This window comes from Labrus mixtus, chromosome 24 (assembly GCF_963584025.1).
Source record: "Labrus mixtus chromosome 24, fLabMix1.1, whole genome shotgun sequence".
NCBI classification, from domain to species: Eukaryota; Metazoa; Chordata; class Actinopteri; order Labriformes; family Labridae; genus Labrus; species Labrus mixtus.
In genome coordinates this window covers 6,105,018-6,121,144 of record NC_083635.1, presented here as the reverse complement: position 1 = coordinate 6,121,144, position 16,127 = coordinate 6,105,018, and the positions used below count along the sequence as shown (strand labels likewise).

Below are 16,127 nucleotides of genomic sequence, written 5' to 3'. Positions count from 1 at the left end.
GGACGCTTCAGATTTCACTTTTTGTGGCTGCTCCTCGGCTGGAATGATCACAACTGGACTTTTGTGCAATTCAACTTTCTGAGCGTTTCCTCTCTGCGCTGACAGCCCGCTTCACGAGCTGCCGTACGTGAGGAGTTTCTGTGGTCTGAATCCAGGAGGTAGACTAGATCTCCGAGGACTACGTCATTAAAGCCTGATCCTCACTATCGGAGATGTTGTGCGATCCTGTAGCGTCTGACCTGTATGTACTCCTTGTTGCTGTCCTCTGACGGCGTCCAGGCGTTGTCGTCGTTGTTGAGGCGGGCCTGGCGCGGCAGCCAGCGGTTGTCATAGAAAGTCGTGGAAGCGGTGATCTGGTCGTCGCTGATCTTTCCTGACTCCATGCCGAGCGCCATGCTGCAGTGAAACGCTGACGGGAGGAAGAAGGGAAACAAAGTTTATATGGAGCTGTTGGAGATGAAAGATCAGCTGTAAGAAAGAGAGAGAGAGAGAGAGCGAGAGAGAGAGAGAGAGAGAGAGAGGATGTGGAGCTGGAAGGTGAATCCAGAGAGAGAGAATGAAAGGGCAACAGGTGAGTGGAGGTAAATTGAGGTGAAGCTAATTTATATTCTAAAAGAAAATAGTATGAGTCTGCTTGTGAGAAGTAATGCTCTCTTTGGAGGGAGCCAAATAGATTCAGAGAGGTTAAAGAGAGCTTTGAGATTGAAATAGCATTAAAGCAGGAAAGGTGTAAAAAAAGATGGCGAGGGTTAAGAGGAGTGAGAGACGCAGAAAGGGAGATGAGATGAGAGGAGGCTGTTGAAATAGAGGTGGGCGCAGGAGAAGGTAAACAAGCGGCGCGGACACAAAGTTATCTGGCACTCACAGTCGCTGACTTCCTTGTGCGTCATGTTGTATCGCGCCGAGAAGCCGTCTTTGGCCACGGCCATGTCGGTGTGGAAGGAGAGGGACAGCAGGCCGGAGGACGACTGGATCTCTGGGGGGATCTTTGTGCCGCAGTAGCGACCGATCAGAGGACCAACTGCAGAAAAACACACACACAAGAAAAATATCAGGCTGAGGTAGCAGACGTGGCGTAGACGGGAAAATGCAGAATTATACATGTGCCCTATGTGCTCATATTCGGGTGTCTAAAAAGTGTAGGAACCAATAAAAGAGCGTTGTTTAAAAGTGATGTTTAAGGCAAATCACAGAGAGAGAGCTTTTTATACAGCAGAATCATCATTTCAAAACCACAGAAGTTTAACCCTGCAGAACACAGAAGCTGCTGCTGCCTCCTTAGTTTGTTTAAATACTCCCATGTCTGAAGAAACCCGACAGGCTGCAGCAGCTGACGACCAGCAACTCCTGTGTTCTGCAAAGTGAAATGACTATTTTCATCAGTGGAGTTTGGTGCTTCTGAAGAAAGTGATGAAATTTAAAAAAAAAAGCCTGATATCACTTCACCGAGCGGTCTTTCTCTGTTGGGATCCTCTCTCTATGATGTCAGACACATCAGTGTCAGTGGCAAAAAGAAGAGTTTTCATTGGACGTTAATTCCCCCTGATATTTATTTTAGTGATGACAGTCTGCCTCTGGCTCCTTAAGGGAATCTAAATGAACAATTCCTAACATTTTGTTCCTTTTATGTAAAAACAGGGCCCAGGAAGATTGATTTAGAGTGTTTTTCCAGGGAAATAATTCAGTGAAAGCTCTTTCAGCCACTTCATTGAAATGCAACAAGGTGTTTCTTCTAAAATCTGGGTAGTGAGCAGCTGCTCTTACTGCTATATGACTCTTCTTTTCAGATCTTTTGTGTTGCAGCATCAGACAACATGGCATCGCCCCGTGTTTAAAACAAAGAAATTCAGCTGTGCCGAGAGAGGCTTCCAGTGGCCACACTGCTTCAGTAAGTGTTGTCTAATGAGTCGCAGCGTGCTTCTTCCTCCCGTCGTTTCCCTCCCTCCCTTTTTCCTCCCCATGTCCATCCCTCCATCTGCCATGTGTGTCTCAGCCAGGGCCCAGCAGGGGGACCGTGAATCCCAGCCTTAATGCAAGCTGCACTGGGATCAGCTGCAAACACACACACACACACACACACACACACACACACACACACACACACACACACTCACACACACTCCGGTGAGGATTACAGTAGTCTCAAGAGCAGCTCCCTCACCAGACGCCAAATTCTTCACCCCTCCGTCTTGTCTTCCCCGTTCATCTTTCAGCGCCCGAGGACTCCTCTCACTGGAACTGGGTTACACTTTAATTTCCTCCTAATTCTCAACTTTAAATGGCATAAATTGTTTTCAGCTATCAAAGCTGCCAAATTCAAGGCTATAATTGGAATTTTAAATCCTCTTGGATTCCTTTTTAGCAACTGAAAATAGAATAATTAGAGCAAATCCTCAGTTCTCTCTCTTCTTTTTTAAAAAAAGGGGGTAGAGCCGGGGAGAAAGTGAGCCTTTCACCACCACTAATAGGGTTTTCATCAGCTCTACAGCAGCTAACGTTAGCCTATGGCGGTCTCTATCAAAGCCCTTTGATAACATCATCAAATGTTTTTCATGCCACTTCCTGATCTCAGCTGATAGGCCACTCTCCAAAACACTCGGCACCTCCTATTGGACACAAACAGATATATATCGTGGCCGTCACTCTCACTCGCCCTGGGGGAGGAAGGAAGCTCTGAGGTGATAAGGTGGGAGGACAGGGAGGACAGGGGGAGGGGGGGGGGGGTGATTAAGGGTGTTGTTATGGAGAGGAGAGAGGGGCATGGGAAAGGGCTGCTCCTCAGGGGTGTCCAAGGCTCTTACAGCCCCCAGTGTGAAATAATGTTTCCTCTATGTAATGTGAAGGAATGTAAGGAAAGGCCGCTCACATCAAAGAGAGCGACGACTGCTCGGGAAGTGAAGACTGCTATGAAAATGTCTGTGAGAACGTGGAGGATTTCACGTGTGTGTGTGTGTGTGTGTGTGAGTTCTGACTGCGGGTATGGAGGAAGTGTGTGTGTTGGTGTGTGTTATCCCGTGACACATCGATTTTCTAAGCGTGTTTCCGTGCACCTTGAAGGGGAAAGTCTTTTCTTTTTTACACCTGGGTCCTATTTATTTATTTATTATTTTTTTTAAATGTTTTGGGTTCTACATGATTACAGGAACAAAAGGTTTGGGGATTGCTCCAGTGGATTGCTTCACCTGGCAGACATGAAATAAGCTGTAGTAGCTGCAGCTAAATCCCTGATGTGTTTTCCAGAGATGCTTGTTTTTGCCACCGACAGGCGAGCGGGAGAGATGAACACCTTTTAACGTTAAGGAAAGAACCACCTCTCTTTAACAAGTCCTTAAGGATTCTTTCTATTATTTCTACTTTGTTTCGTTCAGCATCATCCACTTCACCGTTCCCTCACCTTGAGGCAGACCATCCCACACGTCCAGCCAGTCGTACTTGCAGTCCCCCTCTCCCACCAGCAGGGGGTCATTTTCCAGATCGAAGGTGAGGAATGTCAGGGTGATGTCCATGTGCGGCGGGGCGATGATCATGTACGAGCACTCCAGGTTGTGAGGGTATTTATCCGGGAAGCCCGGAGAATCGATCATCCCAGAGGAGCTGGTGAAATTGCGGAAGCAGAACTCCGACCCTGTGCGGACACAAAGGATGAGAGGATATTTAGAAAAAGGAATCAGCAATTGGTCATATTAGGAGAAGATGCAGGCAAAAGCAATCGATCACAGCGGGATATCTCATCTGACTTGCAGAGGTTGTTTCAGGGAGTCGTTCATCACTTCAGAGCTTGAATATACAGTAGCTAGGGTGGTGAGACACACAAACACACATGTCTTCTGATTACTGATAAAGAGAAATTTTAAAGAGAAAATACACAGTCTGCAAACGCTCAAGTGGGCGTGGCTAGCAGTCTTTTTCTTTGTCAGTCTGCTCCCTTCCTGCCTGAAAAAATGTTCTGCAACCACTTTTTTAAACCCATGTTTTAAAGCAATGTGACAAAGATATGAACAACCTTTTATATCAAAAGTAATAATAAGTTCAGTGGCCTTATTGGACCCTTAAAAGACCCCACATGTTGAAGGTTATATGTCATATTAATGCTTGGCTAAAGAGGAAAGTAGAAAATTACTTTCCAGCATTCTTCCTCTCTTTTTCTTGTCTGCGAGTGTGTCCTCCTCTCACACACTCACACACACCACAAACACTGTGTAATGGTTCTAAGTGGGCCCTTTGCGGTGGCTCCTCATTGGCCATGTAGATTTATGCGCCCTGGGCGGCTCACCTTGAGCGGCGGCAGCTGTGTGGCTCAGATCATCTACCCATCAGCCACTGCTCCATGGCCCACTGGGGAGCCTGAGTCACGGGCGACTGTTTCTGGAGCAGCACGTCAATGAGAGTGGTGGAGGGACACGACGTGTCATTCACAAAGCCTGCACACACTATGAACATGTGTGTCTTGGCTGTAATCAGTCCAGTCGCTTAGCTTGTCTTTTTTTAATTTCTGCCAGAAGGGCAAATAGCCTCATGTGATAATGTTCCTAAGAGACTGCATGATTTCCAGTTTGTCTTTGTCCAAAGGCACATGTCAGCAAGGCCTGTGGTTGTGAATAAGTTCACTTCTATTTATAAAGGCACTTGTTGTTTTACTTCACTCCAGCTGAAATGGCTGATACTCACATGAGTTATCTGGATCGTCTTAACGCAGGGCCTCTTGTTTACATTAACACTAGAACGACCTGCATTCTATCACTACTAGAAAGGCCATCGCGGTCATTTTGACTGTTTACGAATTATTTGCATATCATTTCAATAATCAATATCAAATATAAGAATAAATGGATCTGTAATGTTGTGAAAGGTATAATAATCTTCAGGACACAAACATTAAATTCTAATGAATTTGAAATTTGAATAGTTTATCGACAACCACGGGAACAGCAGCCGGCGTTTTTTGCGAATGGGAATGATCTCTGTATCATTCTCAGGTTCAATCTCAGAGCCAGTGTCAGATGAAGAGAGACCAGGAGACATCACTTTCCGTATCCGAACCTGCGCCTCCATCAGACTCTGCCTCATCAAGGCTCTGGAGCCTCTGTGGCAGTCATCCTCCTCCTTTCTGACATTTCCTTCTATTCTGTTCTAAATCAGATCCTAATTTACTCTATTCTGCCTTTTCAATGTTGATTAATTCAAATGTATGTCTTCTATTCTTTCTATATGGTTTTAGGCGGGTAAGCTTTCTTTCCTCCTTGGCTCGAGCGTTATAAACAATAGTTGCTAGGCAACAGCGATGCGCACCTTCAAGTAGTGGTGGTAGATTAAACTTGTCTGCACAGTTTTTGTGCATTTAAAAACATTATACAGGGAAGTAAGTTTGGTTGAACTGGTCAGCAACTTACAAATTTGCCCAAAAAAAAAATTGTGATATGATATTTTTCCCATATCGCCCACCTCTATCTTCAAGAGCGGGAAAAAGTAGCGAATACTGAAATGATACACTGGCTATAATGCATGCAGTCAATATGCCCGCTATGGACTTTCAAGGTAGAAATACTCACAACTCTTTTGTGTTTTTGATAAAATAACAATGCTAGAATAAAATATAGACACATTTAGGAAAAGTCATGGTCCTGCAGTTACATTTTTATTTTAAGTAAGTTATTACATTGCAAAATTTAAAAACAGTCAAAATGACTGCCTTGGTCTTTCTAGTGTTAAGGGTCTAAACTATAAAGGGGTCAAACTTTGTTTTGTAATTTCTGTGGTAAAATGCTCCAGCTGACGGCTGCATTGTAATCTTTAATGGGCACAAAAACATCCGAAGTGCTCGTTCAGCCACTGAGACTGTTTAGAAACATTACACACAAAGATAGATAAAAGGATCGACCTCTCTGCAACGGTGGAATGCTTCTTAAACCCCAGGAATAGGCATGACATCGCTTTCTTCAAATCCACCACTGAAAAAAACAGTAATTATACTGCTGAGGACACAGAATGTGCTATTAAACAGGTGCTTCTCTTATTGTTTGATTTCTATTTCTCCAAGGTTAGCAAACTCAATACAATCATTGTGCACCACATAACTACAAAAATAAAAGCTGATAGAGGTCGACCATCAACTCGTTTGTTCTGAAAGGTAAAATCACTGTTTTTGTCAATGGAGTCTGGTGGCTCTGGACGGAGCGATCACACAGAGCTGATTGTGACATTATCAGACAGTTTGATCAACAACTGGAGCCTGTCAGTTGCACAAACGAGCACTTTTACAGGAAATACTTTTGATTCAGCACAGTACAGGTCTTCTCACAGCTCAGGGAATCTACCAGACTAAATCCAAATCTTGTACTTTTACACTTCCAACACATGTAAAAAACAGAAACCAGATTCTAAAATGCTACGACTCCCCTTCACAGCTAACATGATTGTCTGCCAAAGCGCTTACAATTGGCAAGCATACAACCAACATAAGGAGTACAATCTCTGCTTTAAGTCTTTTCCCATCGCTGTGTGTGCTGGAAAGCAGATCCAGAGGTCAGGTTGAAGAGGCTCAGGGGAGAAGCTTCTGGTGGATTTCAAACCTGGGAAAGTGTTGTTTTGCATCGAGCAGAGCTGCAGTATGTCAGAGAGCTGCCAGCTCCAGTTTGATAAGCAGCTACATATTCATAAAAGCAGTGTTTAGAATCACAGACATGTTAATAGCACATTCCTGCTGCAGCATTCCTCCAAGGCACCAGTCCTTATTATCAGGCAGCCCTATAAAAGCAGAGAGGTCTGCTGGTTTGCTCCGGCCCTCCCCTGTCTACACTTGGTTAATGGCAGAGAACTGACCCCAATCAGTGTGAGGAGAGAGGGAAAAAGCTCAGGGGACATGCACTGTCTGTGTCTCTTTGCCTTGTTGTCTCTCTTCACAAGCAGCGTCTATAGATCCGTTTTCTATTTATCTTCTCTTTCCTCCCTTTCTTTACGATTTATTTTTGCTCCTTAATCCTCTTACTAACGTTTTCAAACAGCCAGCGTGCTCATACACATCGATGTATTTTAAACGCCTTTGGGGATGTTTAACTCCAGATTTTAGCACAAATGCAAAAAAAAACCCTTCACATGATAAAAAAAAACAAAAAAAAACAACCTCTTGTGTCGACTCCCACACAAACTGCAGCATGAAAACAACTGGTGGATCATCCGCCTGCGTGCTAGGAGGCTGTCTGCCTCCACACACACACACACACACACACACACACACACACACACACACAGAACTAGTCATGTTGAAATATGATGGTAATTTACAGAAAGCTCGCGGCATTATGTTCCCATCCGCTCGACTACTGACCTCACCTCTTCTGTGTTAAGTATGTTTGCGTGTTGCTGGATAAACATGATTGCTGTGAATCCATTAAAGCAATGAGATGAATGGGATTGTAATGTGCTTACAATAAAACAGCAAATGCACTATACATGAGCCATATGCCATGAGAGTGTGTCTTTGCATGTCTTCTATTAGGCCCCTCAAATGTGTATCTTCTGCTGCTGGCATGTTTTGTCTCTTTGTATAAGTCTCCTGTGTGTGTGTGTGAAGGTGTGTGTGATCTCTTCTCAGTATGTGTTAGACCCAGTAACACACTGGCCTTGTTTCTTACTGGGTCACAGTGCAGAAAACTTCAATCTGAGCACAGCTTGACTCCATCGCCTCCAAACACACATCGCTCTGTTTTTTGCAGTTTTACTCTCTCCGCGTGCGCGAATCAGTCGCTTCAAAACACACCGCGCCTCCACGTGCCAACGCCGTGTGCACGCATGTGTTCCTGTTTTTGCATGTGCACCCTTCTGCGCGGCTTTGCGTATGCATGAGTACCTTCTCTTTTCGTCGGCGCTCATTAGTTCACAGTGTATAAGCACGCCAAAAACAAGTTCTACCTCCCTCCGTCGCCCCGCTGCCCACGTCTTACACACACACACACACACACACACACACACGCGCGCGCACATGCTCGCCGTACGCAGTCGGTGCTCGCAAGTTACCACGAGCTGCCATTTGTCAGGAGACGGCAAAGAGGGGGAGGTCATGGTGTGAGTGTGTGACGGCGGGGGGGGGGGGTGAGTTGCTGGGTAGAAACCTCTCGACTCTTACACATGAGTGCCTGATGTAGTAGGAGCTCCACATGTGTCAGGGCATCCCCCTTTCCCTCCTCCTCCTCCTCTTCCTCCTCTCATCCTTTCCTACCATTCTCTGTCTTTCTCAGAAGCGACGCTCACAGTCTCTGTTCATTCACTCTTTTAACTCTGTGTCTCGTCTGCCGTCGCCGTGCTCATCCTTGTCCTTTGCATGCCACTCTTGCTGAGGGCTCACCTCGGTGTTCTGAGTGTCTGCTGCACATCAAACGCACACCCTCACGCTCTTGCTCTCCACCTGCCTGTCTCCCCCCTCTTGACATACATCTCCTCATACGCAGACAGATCTCTCCTGTTACCCTGCTTGAGCTCAGTTCCAAATTTCCATTGAAGAAAAAGCTCTCCTGAGGCGTCGGGGTAGATGTGTGTTCATGGGTGTGTGGCGGAAGTAAGAGGGGTGTTTCTGGGGGGGGGGGGGGGGGGGGGGTGGAAACACCAGAACAACAACAACAACATCTTCACAAACAAGAGGAAGACCCAACACAAGAACAACATTCTTGGCGTGCCGTGGCTCAACACTTTTATGGACCCACAGAGACATGACCGCACATCAGTGAAAGGAAGCCGAGTTTAGAGAGGAATGCTCCCTCGTGTTTCACAATCATGATTATGTGTTGTGGAATTTATCATCGAGAAAAAGCAAAGCGACAAGCTTCCCGCTGTTTCTGTTGAAAGAGTTAGTGCAGCTTTCCTGAGCTGTATTCGCCTCTACGCTGATGACACCTTATTATTCATTTCCAGTCTCTTCATCACTGATCAGTTTGGAGCGCTCATCCAGTTTATTTATTCATGAATTTAATTTACCTTTGCCAGTTAATTACTTGTGTGTTATTTCCGCATTGGGATGAGTCGGGTGCCTAAGGAATAACACGACATGGCAAGCAGCCATATAGTAACAGCCATCACTTACTCGGGAGTTGGCGTCCAATCACAGCATCGGAAATACTTGCGGGGCCTATGTTGTGACTGGCACTTGGGTGGGGGGTCCCGCCTAAGGCTGCGCTCCCGCCGTGACCCACACAGATGCCATGGCAGCGGTCATAGAGGGGACCCAACGCCCTCGGGTGCTCTCGCTGTTGTCTTCACTCGGGATTGGCTGCTACGCTATCTGCCCCCGTTGCGCCAGTGGTGGGCTTTGGGGGATCTGGGTAAAAAAGGGGCTTTGCTTGCAAGTCTTCCCCCTGTAGCCGTGGTAACAGCGTCGGGAGCACGTGACGATGTAAGTGAAAGTGCGTGAGCGATGGATGGGGGGAAAGGGGAGAGGAGGGGGGTTGGTAGACAGGGCAGAATAAAGGGTTAAGCACGCATGAGTAGGACCAAAGTAGGCCATAACAATAACAGGGGGGGGGGTCGTGCACTTTCACTGTACAGCATGAGTACTGTATGTAAGGGGGAGGGTGTGGGGGGTAAGTGGGGGGTTGGGATATGTAGGTGGAAGCTTGTTTTTTTTGGGGCAAACCCTGACCCCCCCCCCACTCCCCCCTCAGGAGGTGTACTATAAGGTGAAGGGGTATCAGGATGGATGCAGAGCCAGAGGTCGACTCCTGCTCCTCCTGTGCTGGGAATAATTAGATCTGGCTGCACTGTACCCCGATTACACACAAACACACAAACACACTGACACACACAAACACACAAACACACTGACACACACAAACACACTGACACACACAAACAGATTGCTTGTCCAATTCAAAATCCCCTAGAGTTGTTAGAGTCATCGCTTATGTAACGGGGTTGAGTGAACAAAACAAAAACAAGCCGTTATAGTGTTAGTTCATCCTACAGGAAGCAGGCTCCACACACACACACACACACACACACACACACACACACACACACACACACACACACACACACACACACACACACACACACACACACACACACACACACACACACACACACACACACACACACACACACACACACACACACACACACACACACACACACACACACACACACACACACACACACACACACACACACACACACACACACACACACACACACACACACACACACACACACACACACACACACACACACAGAGACTTCTAGACATGGTTTGGCGGGGTGAGCCTGGACTGTAAGCTGTGCTGTCTGTTTCAGATTTAAAGGAAGCTGACACACACACACACACACACACACACACACACACACATCCCTACTGTGTGTGGAGATGGCTATCTTGGCGAGGACACACCCTTTAGAAAAACACAAATGCAAACCCACACACTGTACACACACTTCTAAGTGCCATCCAGGATTATTCTCACACTTACTGATATTGTTTTTCTGTGGCAGTCTATATCATGTGTTTGGTGATAACTGAATTTAACTGAAATAACTGAACTTGGTCAGTATTACTAAAGACCTTAAACTAGAGTGGGGGTCCAGGACTTCTCATTTTGTTGTTGTTATTTAGAAACATGTATCAACAGATTATTTTTTCCTAGTATTGACCTGTCATTGTGACTTCCCTCCTGTCTTCCAAAGCATGCTGGGGATCAAAAAGTACACATAAATGCTTCAACAAGGGGAGAAGTTACAGAGGTGGGATTTGTTCCACTCTGGTAAACAAACACATGGTAGCTGGGATCGCTGTGTTTAGTGGAAACCTGTGGCCTCACACAGCCTCGCTGAAGACAAACAGCGATGATGAGCGAGCGTGCAAACGCTGCAATTAACACATGGCCTCAATCACGCATCCTGAATACATTTTCACTGTGACTCACTCCTCTTTTGTCGTTCTGTCTCCCTTCACCCCAATCATTTTCCCACCATGTCTCTTTTTCTAACACACACACGCACACACACACACACACACACACAATGTCATACACAACAGGCTGAGAGGAACCACCCACACGTGCAGCGAGCAGACACCTACATGTGCTCCCACAGTGACACAATCTCTCATACCCCCCTGAATTTATATCAGGAACCTGTAAACGCCATGGCAACCGCATCCCCCATCCACCCGCCTTAAATCCATCTACATCTGTGTGTGTGTGTGTGTGTGTGTGTGTGTGTGTGTGTGTGTGTGAGAGAGACAGATGCAATCTATGCGATTACATTGTCGGGGTTCGAGCTGGTGGCCTTGGTAACAGAGCTGAACGTTAAAATCTGGGTCACATTGGTTTGACAAAAAAAAAGAAAAGAAGATCTTTTTAAAGGAAGGAAATGAAAAGTCAGAGAGTTTCCTTACATGACTGCTCAGATTTTATGATACACCCGCCCCGACTTCATTTCCAAGGGCCTAAATTTCAAGTGAATTTAGGGATATTATTAAATGTGGGACCAATTCGACGTTCACATTTTTTGGGATCCTTCTTTGCCTGAATAGGACAGCTGAGGAGAGAGTGGGGGAAGACAGGCAGCGGAGGGCCGGGGTCCGATTTGAACCCACGGCCGCTGGACTAACCGCGAGGCCATCAGGGCTCAAAAAGAAGAAGAAAAAAAAGAGTGATTTTGAACGTGCAGAACATGAAGGTGGACTTCTGCCTTGATCTGTTAGTTTTTTTTAAGGGTATTGTATTGTGTTGTATCTGAGCTAAGTAGACCAGCAACTCCTGAATTTTGCATGCAGAAGAAGTGTTTTTGTTAATGGGGTCTGGTGGCTTACGCTGCAGTCCGTCTCAAAGCGGCTGATGAAGAAATCTACCAGAGCAGTTCAAAGCGCCTTCTTATTGGTATTTGAAGCCATAAATGTGAAACATCACTTCATAAATTGTTGCAGGGTTGTTCATACAAGGCTGTTTCTGGTAAAAAAAAAAAAAGGCTAACAGAAAGTGTATTCTCTGTAGGGATTCTTCTGTGGATGCTTCTAAGGTGTTAAAGGTTTGAAAATGCCCTTTAGATGTACGGTGGCCTGCTGGGGAGTGACCTCAAATGTTACCAACTGCTGCAAAGACAATCAGCAGGTAACTCATTCAGACATAATTCTTTAATCTGCCTCAAGGCCAACTGACCATTTCACCTCTCTTTCTACCACCACTACACACACACACACACACACCTCAGCCTCCAAAACAAATACACCCTCCTGAACAACCTCACCTGCAACGATCACTTCCACGACCTCGAGAGAAAATTCCATTTCCCCACACACTCGTCCCCATCAATCTCCTCGCCTCCTCCTCCCACCGTAAACCTTTAACCTTTAAGTCCAGCTCCAAGTTGCCTCGGAGCTCTCTCCATCATCCCACCACCTCCCTCGCACCCCCCAACCCGCCTCACTCGCCTCCCCGGAGGAAGCGGATCCTGCACCAATTAGGGAAGCATTCCTCACATGCTTTGAGGCGGCTTTAGAGTACTTTTCCCTCCTCTCTTGTTTACATGCGCCGCTGCCTCTACTGATGTTAATTGTTGGGAGAGTGTCGGGGTGAACGATCACAGGTTTCGGGCCATTAACACGAGGCAGAGAAGACAAAATCATTAACTTAAGTTTGAATGTACAGCGGGGCCAGTTTGGACCAGAGGCTGAAGAAGTTTCCTGAAAGTTTTGTTTCCCATTCACGTCTCATTGAGATAAATTAGATCCATTCTGCAGAGGCTGTCGGCCAAATGCTCAAACAGATTTTTGTGAGATTTCCTCCATACTGCAAGAATAAACAACATGAATCACGTTTTAATCAGCTACAGTCTACGGTATTCCAAACTGCATATCAGCATTATGTAAAAGTGTAACAAGATTGTAATAAATCAAAGTGTGGGACGATCAGAACAGCCAAGAAGAGCGCCGTACGCTCTGTTCTCTGATAAATATCTAACAGCTTTCACCTTGAATCCCTTCCAGGCCTGATAATCTGGGAAAAATACAAACAGATTCCTCGAGTGTATGTAGGAAACTCTACTTTAAATGTTGTCAGTCATCGTAATTCAGTTCAAGATATCTCTTAGATATAGCGAGTTCACACTAGAAGACTTCAAATAACCAAAGCTGAATCAATCATTTTAACCAGGAGGGGGACGTAGGTAGTCTAAGGGGGTAGGTAGGTAGAGGTAGGAGGGTATAGGTAGGTAGGTAGAGGTAGGTAGGTAGAGGTAGGAGGGTATAGGTAGAGGTAGGTAGGTAGAGGTAGGAGTGTAGGTAGGTAGTCTAAGGGGGTAGGTAGGTAGAGGTATGAGGGTAGAGGTAGGAGGGTAGAGGTAGAGGTAGGTAGGTAGAGGTAGGAGGGTAGAGGTAGGAGGGTAGAGGTAGGTAGGTAGAGGTAGAGGTAGGTAGGTAGAGGTAGGAGGGTAGAGGTAGGAGGGTAGAGGTAGGTAGGTAGAGGTAGGAGGGTAGAGGTAGGAGGGTAGAGGTAGAGGTAGGTAGGTAGAGGTAGGAAGGTAGAGGTAGGTAGGTAGAGGTAGGAGGGTAGAGGTAGGTAGGTAGAGGTAGGAGGGTAGAGGTAGGAGGGTAGAGGTAGAGGTAGGTAGGTAGAGGTAGGAAGGTAGAGGTAGGAAGGTAGAGGTAGGAGGGTAGAGGTAGGTAGGTAGAGGTAGGAGGGTAGAGGTAGGAGGGTAGAGGTAGGTAGGTAGAGGTAGGAGGGTAGAGGTAGGAGGGTAGAGGTAGGTAGGTAGAGGTAGGAGGGTAGGCAGGTAGGAGGGTAGGTAGGTAGTCTAAGGGGGTAGGTAGGTAGAGGTAGGAGGGTAGGAAGGTAGGTATGTAGGGGGGTAGATATGTAGGTAGGTATGTAGGTAGGTATGTAGGGGGGTATGCAGGGGGGTAGATATGTAGGTAGGTATGTAGGTAGGTATGTAGGTAGGTATGTAGGGGGGTAGATATGTAGGTAGGTATGTAGGTAGGTATGTAGGTAGGTATGTAGGGGGGTAGATATGTAGGTAGGTATGTAGGTAGGTATGTAGGTAGGTAGAGTTATGGGGGTAATCATTCTAACTTTCCCAAAACAACCACACGCAACTTCTTTATTCAACTTCTTTGAAACAACCAATCAGGTCGACTTCCTCACCGGTTTTGAAGATCTCGTAGCGCAGAGAGAAGCCCGCCCCCTGGTGGGCGTAGTCTGACACAAATCTGATCTGGAGGGAGGCCCCGGACGAGATGATCGGCGCCGGGGCGATGTTGCTGCAGTGTCGACCCAGAACGTCGGCGTTTTCTGAAGTCCCATCGCGGATCTCGATGAAGTCGTACCTGATGCACAGAAGAAGAAGAAGAACATTAGATTACTTCCTGTAGTTGCATCGTCCAGAAAGTGATCTTTACATTCAGTCTGTGTTGATTTGGAGAGAGAGAGAGAGGGAGAGGAGTGCAGCCGTGGGGAGATGGAAATAGTTACAGGGTTACGTAACAAGTTGAGCTCATAAAAAACAGACAGGTGTGGAGCGGACAGAACACACAATGTCCGAGCACAGCATTTAAAGACACAGTGCAACATTACAGCACAAATAAATACTTCCAGTCAAAGCCACCATGCTTTATTTCTGCTCCCTCCCCTCCGCTGCATTCATACATTTAGCTCTTACGACCCATTTCTGCTCGGGACAAGTGACTCAGATCTGTTTTTTGCGTCGACCTCGGGGGGGAACGCTCCTCACTTCATCGAATGTTGACCCACGAGAAACGGAGAGAGCAGAGCTGGAGCGGGTGGCTGCAGCGCGAGATGCCGGCAAACAAGACAGCTGGTTGGACTCATTAATGAGAAGTGTAAATATAGACGGAGGAGCTCATGAAAAAATAAAGAGGGGAGGAAAGGTGAGGACATGAGCAGCACGGGGGGGGGGGGGGGGGGGGCGAGGAGGGGTCCTTAGTGTTAGAATTAGGTGAAGTAAATGTGAAGACGCCTAACATTTTAGCTTCCACATGCCTGCGCTCTCAGCTCATTATGACCTTTAAACAGCCAACTGACCCTGAACGATAAAAGCAAATTCTTAGCTGTCAGGTCAGAGTGTGTGTGTGTGTGTGTGCGTGCGTGTGTGTTTTTATGAGTGTGTGAGTGAGTAAAAGAGACACAGGGAGGAAGAGAGAGAGCCCACCTGGCTAATCCAGAATTAGCTCAGAGCCCCCCTATGTCATTCCTCTAACATTATGAGACACATGCAGCAGCTCGCTCACACACACACACACACACACACACACACACACACACACACACACACACACACACACACACACACACACACACACACACACACACACACACACACACACACACACACACACACACACACACACACACACACACACACACACACACACACACACACACACACACACACACACACACACACACACACACACACACACACACACACACACACACACACACACACACACACACACCACTCTCTGAGGCGGATGTTTTCAGACTCAGACACTAAAGCTGTATTTCCTTGCAGCCATGTGTGGGTTAAATTTGTTCTTGAAAAATGACATAAATGAAAACATAAAGCCGCCATGACACTGCAGGAACTTTCTCCGAGTACCAGGAACCTTCAAGTACCTTTCCACTGCAGAAAACAGCGTCTTCATTAAGTTCTGGGGACTTTATTTGTCTGTTAAAAGTTCCCTGCTTGGAGGTTAGTTCTTTCCAATCCGTGGAGGAGTAGACCAACATTCCCTCTTACTCTTAAAGATGAAACCACTGGTTTTCTTCATGGAATCAGCTGTGATCCTCTGACGCAGAGGTCTATCTCTGCAGGGATCCTCTCTGAATTATAGTCAGACTATAATGGAAAGTAAATTAAAAAAAGAAACCCTTTGAATCTACACATTTTTACCTGAGTGTTCTTCAAAAAGAGAAAGCTCTTCTGCCTCTTTCCTGTGCGTTTATGTATCTACATCTTGTCCTAAATATGCATGCTGTCGGATTTCAGGCTGCACAACTAACTGCGAGTAAATGATTGTCATTTGTCTCCATATTATTCATCTGAGTTTTTCTCTCTCTGCAGTGCTAACAAGTGTCTCCTCGCCCCCCTGACTGTGATTCCCTGCGTAACTAACTGCATCGCCGCAG

General features: G+C 46.4%; 1 protein-coding gene across 4 annotated transcripts in view; it reads right to left on the bottom strand.

Moving 5' to 3' along the window:
* Positions 1-16,127, bottom strand: part of nrp2a (neuropilin 2a) — an 88,121-nt gene that overhangs the window by 50,782 nt on the left and 21,212 nt on the right. For all 4 annotated transcript variants that reach the window (XM_061032955.1, XM_061032952.1, XM_061032953.1 and 1 more), the window contains exons 3-6: positions 14,124-14,305; positions 3,395-3,625; positions 866-1,021; positions 240-409 (exon numbers count right to left, since the gene is read on the bottom strand). In XM_061032955.1, coding sequence (XP_060888938.1) covers positions 240-409; positions 866-1,021; positions 3,395-3,625; positions 14,124-14,305 — 739 coding nt within the window. The remainder of the gene's footprint in view (positions 1-239; positions 410-865; positions 1,022-3,394; positions 3,626-14,123; positions 14,306-16,127) is intronic.